Source organism: Polypterus senegalus, chromosome 10, assembly GCF_016835505.1.
Source record: "Polypterus senegalus isolate Bchr_013 chromosome 10, ASM1683550v1, whole genome shotgun sequence".
NCBI lineage: Eukaryota > Metazoa > Chordata > Cladistia > Polypteriformes > Polypteridae > Polypterus > Polypterus senegalus.
Window position 1 is genome coordinate 152,622,132 of NC_053163.1, and position 23,085 is coordinate 152,645,216.

The following is a 23,085-nucleotide window of genomic DNA, read 5'->3' on the forward strand; positions in this document are numbered from 1 at the left end:
ATATAAATAGAACTTTCTGACTGGTGCCATTAGACAATTTATACCTAAAACTCCAAGTGTGCGCATATCCTATACAGGCCTCCTCTAAACCACATCATTTTTTTTTTATGTACCTGAATTGGAACTTCTTAAATACGGCCCCCAATATTTAAGACTTAAGAGAGGGAAAGGTGTGATTTCCATAATCCGACATCTGAACAAATTATGATGTTTTGAATGCCCTGTGAACTTAAATTGTCTCTTTTTCAAAATTACCTTTGCCTCTGCTGTGAGCTAAACATACACAAAAAGAAAGTCCAGATAAGATGAATACATAGTAGAGACAGTAAAGAAACACTATAATACAAATTTTGTATAAAAATGAACCTTGTCTCATTGGATTTACATTTGGTGTACAGAATTGATGAATGTAATGCTTATGTCAGATAGGTTACCTATAATCTACTCTCTATATATAAAATCCTAAACCTAAAAGTGCAATGATTTTGTGTAAAGATTTCAAATGAAGTTTTAATGTCACACTTATTTTAAAACCTACATACCTGTATATGTTTGGTATCATTCTATTCAGAATTTATCGAACTTTAATGTGATGTTGTTAGATTTTCAGATTCTTATTCCGTTTTTAAATTATAAACTAAAATATCAAGAAAGTCATGGTTTTTAATATCAAGAAAGTCATGGTTTTCAATTTCAATAAATCATTATTATTTCAATAATTTATTTTAATAATTTAATTCCATAAATTACATTATTTTTGATTGAGTCAATTTTCTTTTACAGGAAAAAAATATTACAAAAAAATTCTCTCTTCTGAACACCAATGTTTGTATTTAGGTGGTTTAGTTAGCTGAAGGTCGAGTTACGATAACCCAATGTAACCCAAAGTTACGATAACCCACTTTAGCTTTCACGTGATTTTTCCTGTTATTTAAATCAGGCATTTTTTTTTTTTTTTAAGTTTTTTTTATCTATAAGAATGACAGTTGTCGAATGGATTGTTTATTTAGTCTCTTATAAAGACTCATCGAGCATGGTGGACGGCAATACTCCAATCGGTAAGAAGAGTAAATGTTTTATTCTCATTTCATGATTTTTACTCTGTTAAATAATAATTCATTTTTCTTTTACATATTTCTAGAATTTTGTGATTTTGACTTCAATAAAAAATAATTTTTCTTTTGTACATTTACAGATTTTAACAACATTCTGGCCTCAACTGGGGGTTGGGTGCCGAAGGCACCAGGGGGCTTGCCCCCTTAGTACTAATATATTTCCAGTGATGCATTGTAAAATTATTTTTTTTATTCCTTCCTCATGAAATTAAAATTTAAATTAAAACAATTAAAACAAACTGATTTACATACCAGTAATATTTTGTAATGATAAGGTGCTGAAAGTCATAATTCACAAACATGAAAATGTCTGCAGAGGCAGTGATCAATGATAAACTTACAATGGACTTCAGTAAATTACACTGTATAAATTATTTTGGGCAGAATAGACTTTTTTGACATTCTGGCAATACCAATACATCAGGACTACCAGAAATACTCACGTATAAGTTGGGTCTTGAAACCCGAAAAAATCAATCATAAAATCAGACACCGACTTGTACGGCCATTCAAAAATGCAACACTTCATTTTTTTTTTTTTTTAACATCTTCTTGCCTCCAACAATCTCACAACAATTTCTCAGACACATCGAATTTTGTGGCGGCATTGCAGTTACCAATTTCTTTCGCTACTTCAATGACGTTTCATTTAAAACCAACTTCATATTTTCTTCTGATCGAACGCTCCATTGTAGATAAGGGATGCTCTTACGATAAAGGTGAAGGAGTGTGCAAGATACAAAAATCACAAATCAAAGCAAACGTTGTTTTGGAATAGTTCGGGTATTACTGTGTGGTCATGTAGGCATGAGAGAGAGGGGTTAGGAGCACACGCTGATACAGCGCATTGCTGCACCCACGTAGAAAATAAAGGCCGTGTGCTCTGTGGTTACTCTCTCAGGTGGGCATCAGCATATCATAATGCCCTGGACCAATAGCGTGAGTTTTGCGCATTTGACTTATACAAGCGACATTATAAAATACCAGAAATTAAATGGTAAAATCAAGTCCCGACTTATCTGCAGGAGAACGTATCCATGAGTATATACAGTAAGTATCTACAGTTGTGCTTAAAGTTTGTGAACACTTTACAATTTTCTATATTTCTGTATAAATAGGACCTAAAACATCATCAGATTTTCACTCAAGTCATAAAGGTAGATAGAGAAACCAGTTAAACAAATGAGACAAAAATATTATACCTGGTCATTTATTTATTAAGGAAAATGATCGAATATTACATATTTGTGAGTGGCAAAAGTATGTGAACCTCACGGATGATCAGTTAGTTTGAAAGTGAAATTCGAGTCCGGTGTTTTCAATCAATGGGATGACAATCAGGTGTGGGTGGGCACCCTGTGTTATTTAAAGAACAGGATCTATCAAAGTCTGCTCTTCACAACACGTTTGTGGAAGTGTATCACGGTATGAACAAAGGAGATTTCTGAGGACCTCACAAAAAGAGTTGTTGATGCTCATCAGGCTGGTAAAGGTTACCAAACCATCTCTAAAGAGTTTGGACTCCACCAATCCACAGTCAGATAGATTGTATACAAATGGAGGAAATTCAAGACCATCGTTACCCTCCCCAGGAGTGGTCGACCAACAAAGATCACTCCAAGACAGTCAGCGAGGTCACAAAGGACCCCAGGGGAACTTCTAAGCAACTGAAGGCCTCTCTCACATTGGCTAATGTTCATGTGTCCACTGAACAACAATGGTGTGCATGGCAGGGTTGCAAGGAGAAAGCCACTGCTCTCCAAAAATGGAATGGGCTAAAATTCCTCCAAGCCGGTGTGCAGGAATGATCAAAAGTTACCGGAAACATTTAGTTGCAGTTATTGCTGCAAAGGGAGGTCACACCAGATACTGAAAGCAAAGGTTCACATACTTTTGCCATTCAAAAATATGTAATATTCGATCATTTTCCTTAATAAATAAATGGCCAAGTATAATATTTTTGTCTCATTTGTTTAAATGGTTTCTTTTTGTCTACTTTTAGGACTTGAGTGAAAATCTGATGATGTTTTAGGTCATATTTATGCAGAAATATAGAAAATTCTAAAGGGTTCACAAACTTTCAAGTACAACTATACAAATACACTGGCCTGAAATACTGCTGCCAGCTAATTTAATTTTGGAGCCGTTTAGATATGCTACCAGAGAAATGCAAGAATTGTCATTAACAACATTGTCATTTTTGTCTGAACATTACACTGAACACTGTCATTATCATTTTAAAATTGAAAACCTGAATTAAAATCAAGTATTTTTGCACTTTGTTGAGTAGAAGAAAGCTGCAGCTATTTGGAAAATTATACTTTCACATTACAGTTTGAAAAAAATTAAAATAAAATTAACTATTGTTCATACATTTTCATCCACCGGAGGTCAGTAAAAGCTTCACATAGTGGTAATATTTCTTTATGGTGCTGCCAAAAAACTGCATCAACACTCCAAAAGGAAAAAAAAAAATACTGAAGGACGTTATGTATACAGTATACGTACATTTCTAGTGTCAGAAGGAACTGAATGTTCCAGTTTCAAACTCACCTGCTGTTCTAGTGATTCCGATGGATTGGCAGGATAAAGAAACTCCTGGGACTCATTCCGACTGGTTACTACTTGGAGTGAAATGACTGGGGTGGGAGTAAAGCTGTTTCTCCACCAAAAAACTAAACAGCTAGCAAAGACCAAACAGAGAAAAACTGCAAGAGAGAGAAACACAAAAGTGTCACCTTATATGATTACCAGTATTACATGAAATGACAAAATATGACATAAGCAAAATAATTTCTTTAAACGTAGAAACTAAATTCAGTTTCCATTACTTGCACATCAAAAAAAATTTAGGTCCACCACAGTATGGATGAATAGACAGATATTGCCAAAAGTATTGGGATGCCTGCCTTTACACACACATATGAACTTTAATAACATCCTATTCTTAAGACACAGGCTTTAATATGGAGTTGGCTCACCCAAAGCAAATTTAACAACTTCTACACCTTGTGGAAAGCCTTCCTAGAAGAGATGGAGTGTGTTTTTGGAACTTTTTGACCATTCTTCCAGGAGAGCATTTGTGAGGTCAGGTACTGATTTTTGGACGGGAAAGCCTGGCTCACTCGCAGTCTCCGCTCAAATTCATCCCAAAGGTGTTCTATCAGGTTGAGATCAGGGCTCTCTCTGTGCAGGCCAGACAAGTTCCTCCACACCAAAGCCATTCCTCCATTTCTTTATAGACCTTGTTTTGTGCACTGGTGCACAGTTATGTTGGAACAGGAAGGGGCCATCCCCAAACTGTTCCCACAAAGTTGGGAGCATGAAATTGTCTAAAATGGCTTCGTATGCTGAAGCATTAAGAATTCCTTTCACTGGAACTAAGGCCCAACCACTGAAAAACAACCCCACACCATAATCTCCCTCCACCAAACTTTACACTTGGCACAATGCAGTCAAGCAAGTCCCGCTCTCCTGGCAACCGCCAAACCCGGACTCGTCCATTGGTTTGCGTGATTCATCACTCCAGAGGACATGTCTCCACTCTCTAGAGTCCAGTGGTGGTGGGCTTTACAACACTGCATCTGATGCTTTGCATTGCACTTGGTGATGTAAGGCTTGGATGTAGCTGCTCAGCCATGGAAACCCATTCCATGAAGCTTTCTATGCACTGCTCTTGAGCTAATCTGGAGGCCACACGAAGTTTGGAGGTCTGTAGCTACCGACTCTGCAGTAAGTTGGTGACTTCTGCACACTGTAAGCCTCAGCATGCACTGTCCCTGCTCTGTGATTTTATGTGGCCTACCACTTTGGGAACAACAGCAACTCGGCCACAATTTGTTCCACTTTGTTATACTACCACTAACAATTGACCGTGGAATATTTAGTAGCAAGAAACTTTCATGAATTGACATATTGCACAGGTGGCATCCTATCACGGTACCACGTTTGAATTCACTGAGCTCCTGAGAGCGACCCATGCTTCCACAAATTTTTGTAGAAACCAGCAATTTGCATGCCTATGTGCTTGATTTTATACACCTGTGCCGATGGAAGTTATTGAAACACCTGAATTCATTGATTTGGAGGGGTGTCCCAATACTTTTGGCAATATAGCATTCTATAGTATCAATCAATCAATCAACATTTATTTATATAGCACATATTCATACAAAAAAATGTAGCTCAAAAGTGCTTTACAAAATGAATAGAAAAATAGAAGACACAATAAAAAATAAACATAAGTCAACATTAATTAACATAGATTAAGAGTAAGGTCCGATGGCCAGGGTGGACAGAAAAAACAAAAAAAAAAAAACTCCAGAGGCTGGAGAAAAAAAATCTGTAGGGGTTCCAGACCAAGAGACCGCCCAGTCCCCTCTGGGCAATCTACCTAACATTAGTCAAACAGTCCTCTTTGTATTTAGGGTTTTCATGGAAGGACCTGATGATGATGGTCACGTAGACTTCTGGCTTTCAGTCCATCAATGTTGGTGCATCATGATGCTTTGAGTAGGTGGTGGTGGCGCAGGCCGCCACCACAAAGAAACCGGAAAATAGTAGACGAATAGACAGAACTTTACTTAACCCATTAAAGCCTTATTGCCTTTGGTATGATGGATTCTTGACATTATTTAGCTGAATAATTCATTGGCTGAAAGTACTTCGTAACAGTGAGTTACAGAGAGGATGCGCAGCCTTATTCACAATGGCCATCAGTTTTGTCTTCATTCTCTGCTCCACTACTTCCTCCAGTGGGTCCACAGTGCATACCATAAAAGAGTCTGCCTTATTAATTAGTTTGTTGATTTGGTGGGCCTTTGTTGAGATGATGTTACCGGCCCCAGAAAATCGCACTGGACATCACAGAGTTACAGAAGATGTAACAAAAATTCACTACCCACATTAAAGGAATGCAGTTCCCTAAGAAAAAAAAAGAGTTTGCTTTGGTCTTTCTTCTATAATTCCTGAGTATTGTTAGACCAGTTCAGCCTATCACTGTTGTGGACCACCATGTTCTTGAAGCAGTGCATCACCTCTACATCTGCTCCGTGAAATGTGACCAGGTGCAGAGGCTCTTTGGTGTGACGACAGTTAAAAAGCAGTTCCTTGGTTTTGCTGATGCTGAGTTGCAGACAATTCTCTTTGCACCAAGAAACAAAGTTCTCCATTTGACCCCTCTCCTGTATTTCATCCCCCTTATCAATACATCCCATAAATGCAGAATCATCAAGAGAATTTCTGCAAGTGACATGACCTGGATTTATACTTCTAAACCAAGGCGAACAGGATGAAGAGAAAAAGAGATAGGATTGTTCCTTGTGGTGCTCCAATGTTGCTCACACTGTCCTCGAGCTTCATTAATTACAGTGTACCCAACAGATACTCCATTATCCAGGACACCATAGGGTCATCCACCTGCATATCTATGAGTTTACCCCTTAACAGGGATTATTATATGGTGTAGAATGCACGGCCCTAGAGGAATCAAAAAACAAACATACTGCTCACAGTGCTGCCAATTTTGTCCAAATGGGAATAAGCCTTATGGAGCAATTAAGGAGTTGTTAATGAAGTAGAGATTGTGTGTGTGTGTGTGTTTAGTGGTCAATGGAAGAAGGTGGTGGTTCAAGGAGGAAAAAATTGGTTCAGGGCATAAATAAATCATTGGCTGAAAGTACTTCATAACAGTGGGTTACAGAGAGGATGTACCACCTTATTCATAATGTCCATCAGTTTTGTCTTTATTCTCTGCTCCTCTATTACCTCCAGCAGGTCCACAGTGCATCCCATAAAAGAATCTGCCTTATTAATTAGTTTGTTGATTTGGTGGGCCTTTCTTGAAAAGATGTTATTGGCCCTGAGCACCATGGTGTGGAAAATCGTGCTGGACTTCACAGAGCTATAGAGGGTGTGAAAAATGTCACTATCCACATTAAAGGAATGCAGTTGCCTAAGAAAAAAAAAAAGAGTTTGCTCCGCCGTTTCTTCTATAGTTCCTGAGTATTGTTAGACCAGTTCAGCCTATCAATGTTGTGGACCCCCATGTTCTTGAAGCAGTGCACCACCTCTACATCTGCTCCTTGAACAGTGACCAGGTACAGAGGCTCTTTGGTGTGGCGACAGTCAGAAAGCAGTCCCTTGGTTTTGCTGACGCTGAGTTGCAGACAATTCTCTTTGCACCAAGAAATAAAGTTCTCCATTTGACCCCTCTCCTCTATTTCATCCCCTTATCAATACATCCCATAAATGCAGAATCAAGAGAATTTCTGCAAGTGACATGACCTGGATTTATACTTCTAAACCAAGGCGAACAGGATGAAGAGAAAAAGAGATAGGATTGTTCCTTGTGATGCTTCAGTGTTCCTCACACTGTCCTTGAGCTTCATTAACTACAGTGTACTCAGATACTCCACCATCCAGGACACCAGAGGCTCATCCACCTGCATATGTCGGAGTTTACCCCTTAACAGGGATTACTACAGTATATGGTGTAGAAGGCACGGCACTAGAGAAATCAAAAAACATACTCCTTACAGTGGTGCCAATTTTGTCCAAATGGGACTAAGCCTTATGGAGCAGGTAGGAGTTGTTAATGAAGTAGAGATCATGTGGGTGTGTTTAATGGTCAGTGGAAGAGGACTGTTTCATTTATGTTAGGTAGAAGCCCAGAGGGGACTGGGCGGTCTCATGGTCTGGAATCCCTACAGATTTTATTTTTTCTCCAGCCGTCTGGAGTTTTTTTGTTTTTTCTGTCCCCCCTGGCCATTGAACCTTACTCTTATTCGATGTTAATTAATGTTGATTTATTTTGTTTTATAATTGTGTCTTTCATTTTTCTATTCTTTAATATGTAAAGCACTTTGAGCTACTGTTTGTATGAAAATGTGCTATATAAATAAATGTTGTTGTTGTTGTTGTTGGAAGATGGTGGTGGTGCAAGGAGGGAAAAATCTATTACAAAATTGGTTCAGGGCATTAACTTTGTCCACATTTTCTTCTAGCGCCTGAACTCTGGATTGTCCGAGTCCAGTAATTATGCAGAGCATTACATAAATACAATGAAGAAATTTTATGTAAGAACCATCATCTAGATGCAATACATGTTAAGTAAAAAAAAAAAAAATCTTGGCAAACAAATCTTTAAAAGCACAAGTAGAAGTCAGAGACAACCTGAGAAGCTCCAGCTAGATACTCGTCGTGCTGCGATTATTTGTACAATTGACTATAGCACATACCAGTAAGCGATAGAATCAGTACAAAGCCCAGACTCCTTTTAGGGTCCGTACACGGAGGTGACACAGGAATTTCCTGTGTGCCAGGAACAGTGGAATTTGAAACCGGAATGCTCCATGTGTCAGGAACACTGGAATCTGTCAAGAAAAGCAAGCAAGTGCAGAAATATCATTAGAGTGAATACCACACATAGATATGGCTCTACTGAATGGTGATTTTAGTTCATTTTAGGATTTGGCAAATACTAATTAGCACTTTGATCAATTTTTATGTTATAAAAAGTGTAACTACAAAACAATTAGCAGCCTACAAACCTACATTTGACAGTCTAACAGAATTTAATGGAGCCAGAAATAGAAGAAAAAAATATGTTTATAATGCACCAGAAATAAAAACCAGAGAAAACCAGAGCACCAGGAGGAAACCTATGCAGACACTGGAAGAACATGCAAACTCCACGCAGGGAAGACCCGGGAAGCGAACCCAGGTCTCTTTACTGCGAGGCAACTGTGCCACCCAATTGAGTAAAGACTTGTCTAAAAAGTTACAAAATGTACACTGTAACAGACAGCCGGGCTGGGACACCTGCTTAAATAAAGGATCGGGAGAAAGAGCTTACACAGGGCATTACATCCCCCGGAACGGCAGAGTTGAAAGTCTCCCTGGCTTAGAAGAGTGGCATGGGTGTGAAGCATGGAAACTCAGCCCTGTTAGGGCCTGTGATTTACCACCAGGTGTGCCTGGAGAACTGCAAAGCCTTTCTCTGAAGGACTGCCTTCACACCCCGAAGCGAGGCCGGAAGGAGAATACTGGACACCTGGAACATTTACGGGGGCCCTATAAAAGGAGCCGCATCACTCCATTTGAGGAGCTTGAGTTGGGAGATGGACAAAACTTGCTAGAGGAGGAATGGAGGCAGACAAGAGACAGAAGAGAGAAAGAGCTGTGTGCTGCAATTAATGTACTTGGTGTACTGCGCTGTGGTCTGGTGTTCTGAACTGGTGCCTGTTGTGCTCAGGTGTTAGGGGAGCTGGTGTCCTCAACACATTTAAATGATACCTCATCACAACACTACAAAGACAATCAGATGGCAGCCAACCCATGGTACCAAATCTTGGTTAACATCAGTCTGGAAGGCAGCTAATGTATGAAAAAGTGGGAAAAAAAAAAAAAAAAAAAGACAGGGACAAATCTGGGGAGAAAATGTGTAGTAAAAGGAGCGGTGATCATGGACGGCAAAAAATGCCTGAATTTGAATGCATTATTTGCTTTTCTTGCACACTACAAAGACTGTGTGATGCAGCAGTATAAACTGCTTTTGGTGGGATATGCCATGGGCATAGCTATGGTGTAGTCTTGACACAGTAGTATAACTCTAAATTCTAAATTATTTTGTGGGCTGTTAAAGGTATTTATTCTTCTTTGTATTAATCATAAGTGTGTAAACTGACGATAACAATAGTTTTCAATTATTGTGTCCTTGCTTATTTTCTTGTATATGTGTAGCAGTGAATTGTGTTTTGTACTTTCCTGCTGAAAATTAATTTCTTTCTGAGACAATAAAATCTACCTAATCTAAGTGAACTTACTTATAGATGCTTTTTGTAAGATTTTAAAGGTATTTGACCTTCCATCTTTGAACTTAAGCCACACCCATTTTGGTGTACCAACAAAAGCACAAATGTGACAAATGAGCACATAGTAGGTGGGCTGACCTTTCCATATTGACAGAAGTTAAATAGAAAACTGCAGGAATTTAATTTAGCGGATCTTTCCAAAAATAATAAATCCCTTGAAAGTTAAAATATTATTAGCTTTAAATTTTGTGGCTTGTGATGACATGCTCACTGCTTTTGAATAACTTGTGAATACTTTTAAATGTAAAATGTTATATATCCAAAAAACATACAAATATGTGTATGGAAAAGGAAAGGGGAACTGATGTTTTAAGTCAGCATATTACTGTCTTAAAAAGTAATGTTTTTTATGTTAGGACTCACATGTGAAAGGTGTCTAATAAGTGAGTCTGTACCTTTAAGGATATTGTCCAGAGAGCTGTGTGGTTAGAACTGTAAGATGAGTAGATGTTGCCTTCAGATCCCACTACTCGGCATTGGACTAAGTGTATCTGACAATGTACTGTATGTATGTTTAAAGCCAGAGATCTGAAGCAGGAAGGGACAGACCAAAAAAAAAAAAAAAATCTGTTTGAGTAGATAACGAAATACACCACCCAAACGTTATATTTTTATATATGTTACTTACCCCATCTACTTTGTTGTGGTGATCAAGAAAAATAAAATACTTTCATGTTTTAATGTAGAATGGAGAGTAAATTGTTTATGATAGGGCGGCACGGTAGCGCAGTGGGTAAGCACCGCTGCCTCGCAGTAAGGAGACCTGGGCTTGCTTCCCGTGTCCTCCCTGCGTGGAGTTTGCATGTTCTCCCCGTGTCTGAGTGGGTTTCCTCTCCCAGTCCAAAGACATGAAGGTTAGGTGCATTGGCGATCCTAAATTGTCCCTAGTGTGTGCTTGGAGTTTGTGTGTGCCCTGCGGTGGGCTGGCGCCCTGCCCGGGGTTTGTTTCCTGCCTTGTGCCATGCGTTGGCTGGGATTGGCTCCAGCAGACCCCCGTGACCCTGTAGTTAGGATATAGCAGGTTGGACAATGGATAGATGGATGGATGTTTATGATATAATAAAACCCAATGGTGACCAATATGATACAAACAGTAAGAAAAACATTCATGAAAAAAAAAAAAAGGAAGAAAAATAAAAACACGTACCTTATTTGTGTCACATAACATATCAGGGGTCTAGTCACATGTTCTTGGCAAAAACACGATTAGTTAGTTACTTCAGGAATGCCAAGCACATATCTTAAATGATAAACTAAAGCCCCATGGGACTGACTTTTTTTCTTTTGAAAAAATGAAAAACTAAAAGCAGCATGCATTTTGCAATTTTTTAGCATTTAACAGAATAATTGATATGCGGATTATGGGACACAAGTGAAATTTTTTACTTTTTTTTATGGACATTTTTCACATGGTTTGCAGTTTTACAGAACTAGTCCCTATTGACTTCTATGTGAAACTTTTTTCTCTCCATTCTGCATGAAAACAGGATTTAATTTTTTTTTCCTGACTATCACTACAAAGTACATAAAGGTAAGCAGCACATAAAAAATACTTTTTTACATTTAAAAAGCGTTTTGACAGATGAAAGAGCTGCACCTGTTTGGACAACAGAACAGCTTATACAAAATACATTATGCAAGAATCTACCAAAGCCATCAGAACTTCTAATTAAAACCGGACATGGATTTTTGGCCATGCTGCCCACTGCTGAATCCAAATCAGGATAGATCCAGTTTTAAATTTCCACATGCAACAGTTAAAACCAGCATATGGACAGGAGCCACTTTTAGGTTCGTTAGTAAAGACTGCACATCATGGTTTTGTGGTACCTATTCATTTCTGATTTGTTCATAGCATTCCTCCTTGTGTCATGTATTCTGCATGCCACATTTTCATTTCTGATGTTTTATTAAAAAATATATATATATTTTCATTATATAAAACAATCCTGCAGTTTTTTTTCTTAAAACATATTTTCACTTCATGTTGCTATTGCTATCATTCTGTGTGCTTTTGTGGTGCTATCCTTATTTTAATTCTTATCCCAGCAATTGATTAGCAGTTGTGTTGTGCAACCTGTGACTAATTGCGAGCAAAACAATTATGTAATTTACACTACAGGTAAAATGTATAGTGATATTAAAAAGAATGTATAAAAAATCAAATTACAGAAGGCGAGAACATTTCTGTGAAATAAAAACATGGTTGTAAGTTTGAGGCTGAGTGAAACAAAATTTGAGAAAACTGAAATGGATAACAGACTATTTTAGGGTGGTGCCGAGTTAGAAAGGCAGTCTTCAAACATCTAGCATATCTGCGATCTGGACCCTAGAAATGTTAGGTCCTTTATTACATTAAATCAAATATAAAGTTCCAAAAAAGTATCTAAAAAAACGAGTGGAATTTGTGATACGTACAACATACGGTACTACACAGATATTTTAAAATACCAAAAAGTGTAATATTTTAAAACTAGAAAATTAAAATTAGCTCACCAGGTTCAAGACATGCAAATCCATGACGGTTTTTGTCCGAGGTAGGCACTGGCACACAGAGGAGCTCAGGTGAGGCTACATGGTCCTTACAAATGTTGTGACCTACGGAGAGAGTAACAGCGTAATTTACAAAAAGGATACAATGAAATCAAGAACTGGCCATTTTGACTTCAGGAGCTACCCCAGGTTTAGGATGTAATTAGGATGTAATGTTTAGGATGCAAGTTTGAGGACTCCTGTATACCTGGTGTCACACACGTGTGAATAGGAGGCCGCTCTATGGACCAAGTGAAGGTAATTCCACACCAGACCAGAGGGTGGCGAGGTGCGCTAAACCTTCTTCTGTTGTCTCTGCAGATCAAAAACGGGAAAACATGTCTGAATCAACCCTGAAGACGTCACTTCCAGATCCGGCGCCCAGAAGAACGTCACTTTTGGATATGACGTCAGAAACCCATCACTTCCTGTTCCCCTATGTCACTTCCGGTTATGCCGTTTAAAGCCGCCAGTTTTTCCACCAGTCTTCAGTCTTGTTTTGGACTCCATCAAAGATCAAGTCTTGACTTCAAAACCTATTGCCGCCAGGGAAATTATATGGGTGGCTGCCCCAATCCTTTCTAGGTATGTTGAGTCTGATCTTTTCACACCGGGTACTCCCTTGAAGTGGATATTTAAGATAAAGTTTACCTGGAGGGATGGAATCCATAAACTGACATTATTGTAAAACATTAAAGGATATTTGTGGGGGAAAAAAAATAAAAAGACCTGCCTTATACTCAGCTTTTTTCCATCTTTTAAAATGTACTTTTCTTATACAGTGGAACCTCTAGATACGATCACCTCTGTATACGAGAAATTCAAGATAAAAGGAGAGTATGAGCGAAAAATTCGGATCTAAATATGAGCATTGGCTCGCATAACGAGCCACGAGCCAGGCTGTGGATATGCGTGACGCGTTTCCCGATCCGCCTCAACTCGGGGATTCACCCAAGCTGACGCTGCCAGCCCGTCCGCTCACTCAGTGTTCCTTGTTCTCCCGTAGCGCGAGGATCTACACATTTGTGCGCTTGTGATTTCATTGTTTCGCTGTAGCAGTTCGCTGTATAAGCATATCCAAAAATATTATGGACATGCAGATGGAGAATAGGAGACGACTGCCCTCAAGAGAAGAGAGAGACGCGTGCTCGAGCGAGAGAGATAAGGAGAGAGACAGAGATGCGCACGAGAGAGAAGAACCATCAGCTCAGTTATGCTCACATGACGCTCAGCAGACAAAGTGTATCCATACTACTTGTATTGCAAGACATCGCTCATTTTGTCAAGTCAAAATTAATTAAAAAATTTAGCTTGTCTTGCAAAACACTCGTAAACCAAGTTACTTGCAAACCGAGGTTCCACTTGTATATATTATTAATCTGTGTTATTTGTTAGGAAAATTGATGTTTATGTTGATATTTTTGGGGGTGCGGAACGGATTAACTGGATTTCCATTATTTTCAAAGGGAAGTTTGTTCTAGATATGAGAAATTCGCTATACGAGCTCAGTGCTGGAACGAATTAAACTTGTATCTCGAGGTTCCACTGTATAATAAAAGTGATACTGGCCCATTAAAATGTTTAACCGTACATACAAAAAAAATCACATTTTTTATGCGTCATAACTGTCTTGATATGAAGGGATTAATACTTCATGAATCTCTTGTATACATACTATAATTTTTTTATATTATATACACAACACACACAATTAAGCATATAAATACTTTTTTTGCTGTAAACTCAAACCACAAGCTATCACAGTTCAAAAATATGCACTACGGTAATTGACAGTGGTTATCCATAAACCCACATCATCAGGTTCAGAAGAACTTTCTTGCAGAATGAGGTAATGGGAGAACACCTATGCTCATGTGAGCAGGGACCACTGCCAAGCACTGCAATTGGAGCACTTCCTGGCGATCTCTTCTGCAAAGCACCACCGCACACTTCACCCCTTCACAGTGCAAATCTGGCCATGACTATGATAAGTGCATTTCTATTAGCTCATGCTGTAAGGAGACGTTTCTAAACCACACGTTGCGGGTTTTTGGCTGACCACTGCCAGGTACCACTGTGCAAATTTTCTCGAGGTATCAGTCCATAGGAAAACAATATATATTTTGTCACACACATACGCTTTGGAGACAACTTAAAAGTTCATCTAGTTGTAATTCTACCCTGAGCCGAGGGTTGGCACTGTCACCTAATGTTTCTCCTTCTTTCCTTCCAATAGATCGGATAACCGCCAGTCCCCATGAAGACACTTCTGGGTTGCCATCTTCTGGCCCTAACTCTTCTGGTCTGGCTTGCACTAAGGGGCAGTGCCACCATTTCTCCTCAGTCAACAATCTGACTCCCGCCTGAAAAGACCTTGCAACCTTTTTGCTTTTTTACTTTATTTTTTTTTTTGGCCGTCAAATATACAATAACTACTAATGAACCAATCATACTGTTTCATTTTCAGAACCATAATATCTCTGCATTGGCCTATTAGATGCAAGGGGAAGATATTGCCTAGTGCAGGCCTGGGGCCTCATGTATAACGCCGTGCGTAGAACTCGCACTATAACATGGCGTAAGCACAAAAGCCGAAATGTGCTTACGCACAGAAAAATCCAGATGCAGGAATCTGTGCGTACTCCAACTTCCACGTTCTTCCGCTACATAAATCCCGATCAGCGTGAAAACTAACGCTCGTGCACGCGCATTATGTAACGCCCCAAATCCTCCCAGAATTACGCCTATTTGAATATGCAAATCAATATAAATCGCCCTTAAGCGCAGCCTTCTGTGAAAAGACAATGGGAAAAGCACGGGGAAAATATAAGAATTTCAGCGAATACCAAGTGGAGGCAAAGGAAAAACATACTATTTGTTCAAATAAACCGTGGTATAATCAACAAAAGGAAGTTGATCGAGTGACATAGCGTGTTGGAGAAACTTGAAAGCTCACATTCACAAAATCGCACAGTGCCGGAAATAAAAAAGAAGTCACATATCAAAGTCACCGTGAAAAGCCGAGTTGTAAGCCCACTGTCTGAGTGTCATATGAAAGCTTATTAGGGTACAGAGAAAAAAGGCCCACAGTGAGGAAAAAGCACGAAATGTCAACTTCAATCTCGACATTTCCACTTTAATCACGTAGTTTATTTTGTCATTAAAGTAGAACATCATAAACTTCATCTTAAAATCGTTTAATTAACCAGTTTCTCAAATCACATCGTAATTAAAGTAGCACGTTAAATGCTTTGTTTTGTATTTGATCTTCTATGTGCTCTATGTGTGTGAATCACTACTTGCTTTTTAAACCGGCTCTCTTCCTCCAACTGGACACAGAATCCATTACATTTGTGATATTACAGCTCTCTGAATAACTAAAATACTGAGATGTATACGTGATGTCATTTTCATGATGATAGGAGATAAAGCACGTTATTAAACGTGTTTCACTTCGATGAAATAATTTATTGCAGCAGTACAATCAGGGGCGGCTCTAGGCTTGTGGTGGCACTGGGCAGAGGAAGAATCGGTGGCTCCTTCGCCCGCCCGTCAGTAAGGTAGCTTATGCACAGTGGATGGATGCATAGACGCCTCGTGCTCATGACACAAGCATTTAACTTTTGCCGAAATTTGTCGCTGTGTTTTTAGCTGTGTTATTTTCTCTTTCTGTTTTATATTCAATATATATTGGCGTAGCCATCACTGCAGTCAGTGCTTTTCTTTCCCCAAGTAACCGATCGCCATACAATCAGCTCTGTAATAGACGTTAAGCCATCTGTAAGCTTAGCGCCGATTCTTCAAAACATTTAAAGAACATTGAAATGTCTTCGTAGTACATGTTTAATTATTCTATCCTTAACGACACTCCCAGTGAAGAATATAGATTATTTAAATGAAGTTAAAGTTTTATCTGTATAATTTAATAAACATATTTTGCTGAATTTCACCTTATAAATGATATCGTTTCTGTTTCTGAACCGCGAGGTCCGTACAGGAAAGGCTTTAAAACATTTTGCAGTGGCTGAGACAGCGTGTCCTTGAAGCTGTATACCGATAATTCCCTTTCCGATCAGCTGCTGCTGTGATTCCCACTCAGATACAGTGATATAAATACTCTGAGTGGTGCAGTGAGAGAAATATTGAAAAAGATGATCCGCTGTGGCAACTCCTAACAAGAGGAGCTGAAAGAAGAAGAAGAAGAAGTGAGAGTAACAACGCTAAAGCAGTTATGGTATTTGGAATACTATGGCTGTTCCCTCTACCATTATATTGTTACAAGTTAATTACAATCAGATGCATTACACTAATAAACAATATCCGGTTAGTTTCGGTGTATTTGTAAAGCCGCGTCAGGAAAATAAGGTGTAACCACACAGGAACAGTAGCACTGCTTTGACGCTGGGTGCCGCCAGTCTGCAAAACCGAGCGGAGAACTTGCGTACGACAAGGTATGAGGTACCGTGGAAAAGTGCGTGGATTTACGCCAAGTGTAGGTTTTATACATCACGATTTGAACGTGGAAAAGTTCTTACGCAACATTTCTGTGCGTACGCACCGTTTATACATGAGGCCCCTGGAGTGCCGCAGCGGCTACAGGTTTTCATTCTAACCTTTTTCCCTATCAGTGACCAATTTTCACTGCTAATTAACTTTAATAGCCCTGTTAGAAGAGTTCAGCCCTCTGAATTGATTTCTTTCTTCATTAAATGACAGCCAAGCAGAAATGAGATGTGAAACGAGCTAACAGATGACCAGCTAAACTGGGGCTTCAAAACTCCAACCAATTTCACTCCAATCACTTTCTAAATGAGAAGCCAATTCTTGCTGTTAATTAAACCCATTATTTAATTCCATGGCTTGTTGCTGCTCTCATTCTGCCACAGCACACATTTCGAAAACTATTGTTTTTCTGTTCTTTCTAAGAGCACCGTCAAAATGTTTTGGTGACCTGAGAGATCAACCTTAACAAGACCATAACCTATTTTTAATTTCAGATATTGTGTAATGGGCACAAGGGAGCTGGTCATGTGGAGGCTTGTTTTGTGTCTCATTATTGTTTGGCTGCTAATTAAAGAAAAAGAAACAACTATGGGGCCTGAGTCAAGTTAATTAAAAGTAGTAATCAGCAGCAAAAACTGTTCACTAATTATGAAGGTGGCAAGAATGAAAACCTGCAGCCATTGCAGCACTCGAGGCCTGGAGTTCGCCACCCCTGTCTTAGAAAGAACAGAAAAACAACAGTATTCGATATGTGTGCTATGGCAGAATGAGAGCAGCAACAAGCCATTGAATTAAATAACGGGTTTAATTAACAGCAAGAATTGGCTTCTCATTAAGAAAGTGATTGGAGTGAAATTGGAAGGAGTTTGAAGCCCTAGTTTAGCTGGTCATTTGTCAGCGCGTTTCAAATCTCATTTCTGCTTGGCTGTCATTTAATGAAGAAAGGAATCAATTGAGGAGGCCTGAACTCTTCTAACAGGGCTATTAAAGTGATGGACAAAAAGTTAATTAGCAGTGAAAATGGGTCACCGTTTAGGAAATGGGTTAGAATGAAAACCTGTAGCCACTGCGGCACTCCAGGCCTGGAGTTCGCCACCCCTGGCCTAGTGTGTTGCTGCTGATATACACAATAAAGCATCTCAGTTTTTCAGATTTGCACTGTGAACTGCCATTTGTCAGTCATGAATCCACTGTCTGGCTCAGAATCAGTCTCCTTACAATGTGAGCTAATAGGAGAACTTCTTATGTCAGATGCATAGACAATGCCTCTTAACACTGTGCAAATCTGCAAACTGAGATGCTTTGTGTTGCGAGTCCAAAGCAATACGCTCGTTGACATGGGCGAGATTTGCACTGTGGGTGGGTGGAGTTTAGTGGCAATGTTGCAAAGAAAAAGTAGAGGTTGAGAGACAATGCTAAGCTGATGTTCAGGTGACATCAGCTCCGCTCTCTCTTTCTATTGTCCCACCTTTGTTACACAACATCAAAAAAAGACCCTGTACACATTGTACTATTGTCAAGTAAGGCATGTTGACAAAAACTAACAACTTTAAGATTGTTATTATTGCAGACCTGGAGTAAGGGATTCTCCGAGTCATGAATGCTATACATTAACGTCATAGCTTATTTAATTCTTAAAAATTGCATATGGTAAAAGGTTTCTGAGGGTTACAGAGTTATAACTTGAAGACACAATGGTAGCTCTTCTTGTCAACATGGGTAGCTAAAATTTAGTACCTTCTGGCTGCAGGACTGGATGAAGCAGAACCAGGCCATTTGGGCTGCTTGAAACAGATATTAACTTTCTAGCATCAGTGCCATTCAGCTTTATGGCACTGTAGATGGTGCGACTTTCTTTATCACTCCAGAACACTCGATTCTGAAAGGAAAACAAAATGCATAATATTAGTAACCAAAAAATACACTCTCTATCTTTCATTTTGTTGAGTGAAAAGAAAAGCGCAAACTCACCATACTGAATAAAGTTAAAGACAAAGACCTACAACCTTTTGTAGAAACAGAGCTGCTCCACTGGTAAAACTAGTAAGAATTTTACACAAAAAAAGCATTAACCCCCCTTTCAGTTTTTCTTTTTACACTGTCTGTATAGTTTGGAAGTCTGAATATTAAGTTTTCAGTATGCCGAGCACCAGTTTTGCTTTACACACAAAGTTGTCCGGTAACTATTTAGTTTAAATGTCTAGTGCTTGGATAGTTGTTTGCATACAGTTGGGTTAAAGGTGTGCTCTTTATACTCTGCAAAACATTTTTTTCTGATAATTAAATTAACTGGAAATTTGAAGTATTAAAATGAATGAAACATTCACATATTATTTACATTTCAATATTTGTGCTTTTTAAACACACTAGTCAGTTATACTGTATTTCAAGTCAAATGTGATCCACATTAAAGCTTTAACATTTAAATTTTTCAATGCCGAACAACAGACAGCATTGCCAATTATAGGTAAAACATGCAGGATATGTACAGATATTTGTAACAATTGAAGACAAATAAACTCATACAGGGCATAGCTACATTAATATCATTTTAAGGATGGGCATTTTGACTGCTCCTTGGATATAAAAATACTGGAAAGGAAATAAAATATATCAGTCACGATAAAAGCTTTAACTAAAGTTTTAACAATGTTCCCAAAAACCATTACTTATGGAATTTATTTTATTAAATATTACAAATTTTTCATTTATGAAAAGCACCACTGAACACAAATATAAGCCAGCTACTTTATTTTTATTATTTTCTCCATCTTCCTTTAAAATAGCTCTCTAGCACTGAAGCACTATGCCACTAATCCCACTTGAGATACACCAGCATTGCTCTTTCCAGCACTGGCACATGGCAAAGCTTTTGGTTTTCCAATAAACGCATTACAGTATTTTTCCATCCACACAAAGGTATAAAAATCTATTACAAAATTCAGCATGTGTAGTCACAGATATTTTTGAAGAAGCCAATCTTCCAATATAAATTCTGTTTTGGCTATTTTTAAAGGTGACATAAATCATAATCTTTTATATTTGAAATATGCGTCATATTAATTTAATAAATAAAGTTCATGAATAAAATGACTGAAGTGAGCCACAATAATGGCAAACTTAAGTGCCTTTGAACCAAAACTGCACAATGAAACCCTTGCTAACAGAATTATAGTACACTATAATCTACCAGTAAACCCCTGATTCTCTGAAGAATCGCAAATCCAAGAATAGCAATCACTTTCTGCTCCCTCCGATCTTTGGAGGGATGAAAAATCATGGAGGGTGGGAGTGTTCTGGGAAAGTTTTCATTTAATTAAATAAATATATTTGTACTAAAATGAACCAAGTTATTAAAACTAAAATTGACATTTAATTGTTATATCATTTAAGTCCAAAATGTGTTGAGTTGCTGTACTCATAAGTAAAAAAAAATATTTTAGTGCAAAGGTTTAAATGAAGTAAACTGGAAATAAAAAAATTCATGTTAGGAATCATAATTGAATTTACTTTTAATGCTGAATTACCCTAATGTGATATCCATGCATATATACAACCTTCGGTGTGTTGTGTTGTGTTTGGGCGCCACCTACTGACTCTGGGAAGCTACTGGGTTTGACTCTGGGGCGCTAAGGCGCTATGCGCGTACGCTTTCGGCACGGCTTGCTTCTGGCCTCTGGCATCCATGCATATATATAACCTTCGTTTAGGAATATAGATAACCCAATTCTACAGTATTCTCTCATTAATGAAAATATGGGGCACATCCAAATGTGACCAAGTCTGAAGTGGCATGCACCCTGGAGCAGGTATTTCTTCAAGGACCTTTCAGTATTTGGTTCCATTCATCCTTCCTCAATTCTGACCTGTCTCCCTGTCCCTAGTGCTAAGTATTACAGTATAGCATGATGTTGTCACCACCATGCATCACTGTAGTGATAGTATTAGGCAGGTGATTAGCAGTACCTGATTTTTGCCAGACAATGTGCTTGGAATTCTGCCTGAAGAGTTCAATTTTTGACCCATTACACCAGAGAATCTTTCCTCCTTATGCTCTCAAGAGTCCCTCAAAGGCCATCATATTCCTTTTACTCAAGGGTTTTTTTTCTTTTAGCCACTTAACCATAAATGTTTGATTGATGGAGTGGTGCTCAAATGATCGTCCACTGAACAGGTTCTCCCATCTCAGCATAAGATTTCTGAAGCTCTGTTGTAGTGATCATTGTGTTCTTAATCACCTCCCTGACCAAACCGCTTCTATTTCACAATTATTGAGGTCACTTGTGTGCCTGGGAACACTAAAAGCTTTACAAATGGTTTGATCCCCTTGTTCCGATCTACTACCTCAGCAGAATTTGATCATGGAGATCTACAGGGAGATCCTTGGATTTCATGGCTTGGTTTTTGTCCCAGATATGCATTGTGAATTATGACTCTTTATATACACAGGTACACATGTGCCTTTCTAAACAACGCTTAATCAATTCAGATTGCCACAGGTCGACTCCAATCAAGTTCTAGAAATATTTCAAGAAGAATTAAAGTAAGCAAGATGCAACTGATCATAATTTGGAGTGGCATAGCAAAGGGTCTTTTTAAAAAAAAAAAATTGATTTTTTATTTTTAACAAATTTGAAAACTCTCTAAAACACATTTTCACTTTGGTTTATGAGGTACTGAGTGTAGTGTGATGTGCAATAAAGGCAAATTTTTCTGTTTAAATTTAAATCCACAACATAATAAAGTGAAGGAGTCTGAATACTTTTTGAATCCACTTGTAATACAAACTTTCAGCGTTCAAGGGTCACCATTAATGCTTCAAACTTGATTTTTTTCTACTTCTGGATTATTGAATCATATGCCGTTAACTTTGTCTATCAAGTTTAATTCACATAATTGCCATTGCACATCTTTCATTACTCACTCAAACATTTTTTAAAGCCTCTTGCTTTTCTTTTTTTGGCAAAACAAATTTTATCAAAGCTACATCTCTATTATAATAAAAAAATCCTGGGACCAGTCAAGACTTTTTAGCCTGGGACGAGACATGAATTTTTCAGAGAGGTACTTTCATGTCCTGCGAGGTGAGACTTTGTGCCAAGAGATTTAACCACGCCGGGTCCAGAAATAAAGGACAAAGAGTAGATGATAAAGTAGAACGTCGTAAAGAATTCAAAAACATTGGAGCGATACACATGCAGAGCAGGTCAGAGATAATGAAAGCAATAAAATTCGAAAGTCTCAAAAAAATGATAGTAAAGATCACACTAGCGCTAAAGACAAACGGAAATTATTACTCAGCGAAAAGAGATCAAACTTTAAGTCGATGACTTGTAGATCATCTAATTCGTGTTGCCTTCAGGGAAAAGTAGTGTTTCTTCCCAATGAAGAGGCTTATCCACGAGAATTAAAAGATTTGTTGTTTGGTGAAAGTGAAATCCACATGCGCGAGTGGCAGAGACGCAAAGTGGCTGTTGAGCAAAGCGAGCAGGGGGCGAAGCCCCCTAGTTTAGAACAGGAAAATCCATTTAATTTGTCTACTTGGGTATCAATTAAGATTGCTGGTAATGGAATGTCGGCACAAGAGCCAAACAGGACTCAAGAGAATTTCCAATCACTAACACACAGTTACACTGACAAAATACATTAACCAGTATATTAATATTATTATTATTGTGAATTTACTGAAAGAGAATGTGAGTGTATCCACAAGGTTAAATCAGTTAAACCAGAGTTTTGTTAGATTTCTGGCTTTATAATTAAATAACAATGATTGCAGTATATACTACTACCCTGCAATACAAATCATATTAAAACACAATACATAAAATATATATATCAATTGATTATGTAAAAAAAGGTGCAAATTCATTAAGTAAAATGCAACTTCTCAATATTTTATAGAGAAAAAGATGCTTCATGTCCATTCTTAGTTCTGCCCAATGGATATGAAATTTTTAGACCAATAACAATATTGATATGTGGGCAACACAGATGGCTAGTTACCAATATTGCTAGTAAGTATTAGATTTCCTAATGTGCTAATTAATAAACAACACTTT

At 38.3% G+C, this 23,085-nt stretch overlaps 1 protein-coding gene across 1 annotated transcript in view; it reads right to left on the reverse strand.

The window, feature by feature from the left end:
* LOC120537848 (very low-density lipoprotein receptor-like) overlaps positions 1-23,085 on the reverse strand; it is a 74,867-nt gene that overhangs the window by 4,333 nt on the left and 47,449 nt on the right. Inside the window, exons 10-13 of the mRNA XM_039767086.1 lie at positions 18,761-18,902; positions 12,485-12,586; positions 8,354-8,488; positions 3,669-3,823 (exon numbers count right to left, since the gene is read on the reverse strand). Coding sequence (XP_039623020.1) covers positions 3,669-3,823; positions 8,354-8,488; positions 12,485-12,586; positions 18,761-18,902 — 534 coding nt within the window. The remainder of the gene's footprint in view (positions 1-3,668; positions 3,824-8,353; positions 8,489-12,484; positions 12,587-18,760; positions 18,903-23,085) is intronic.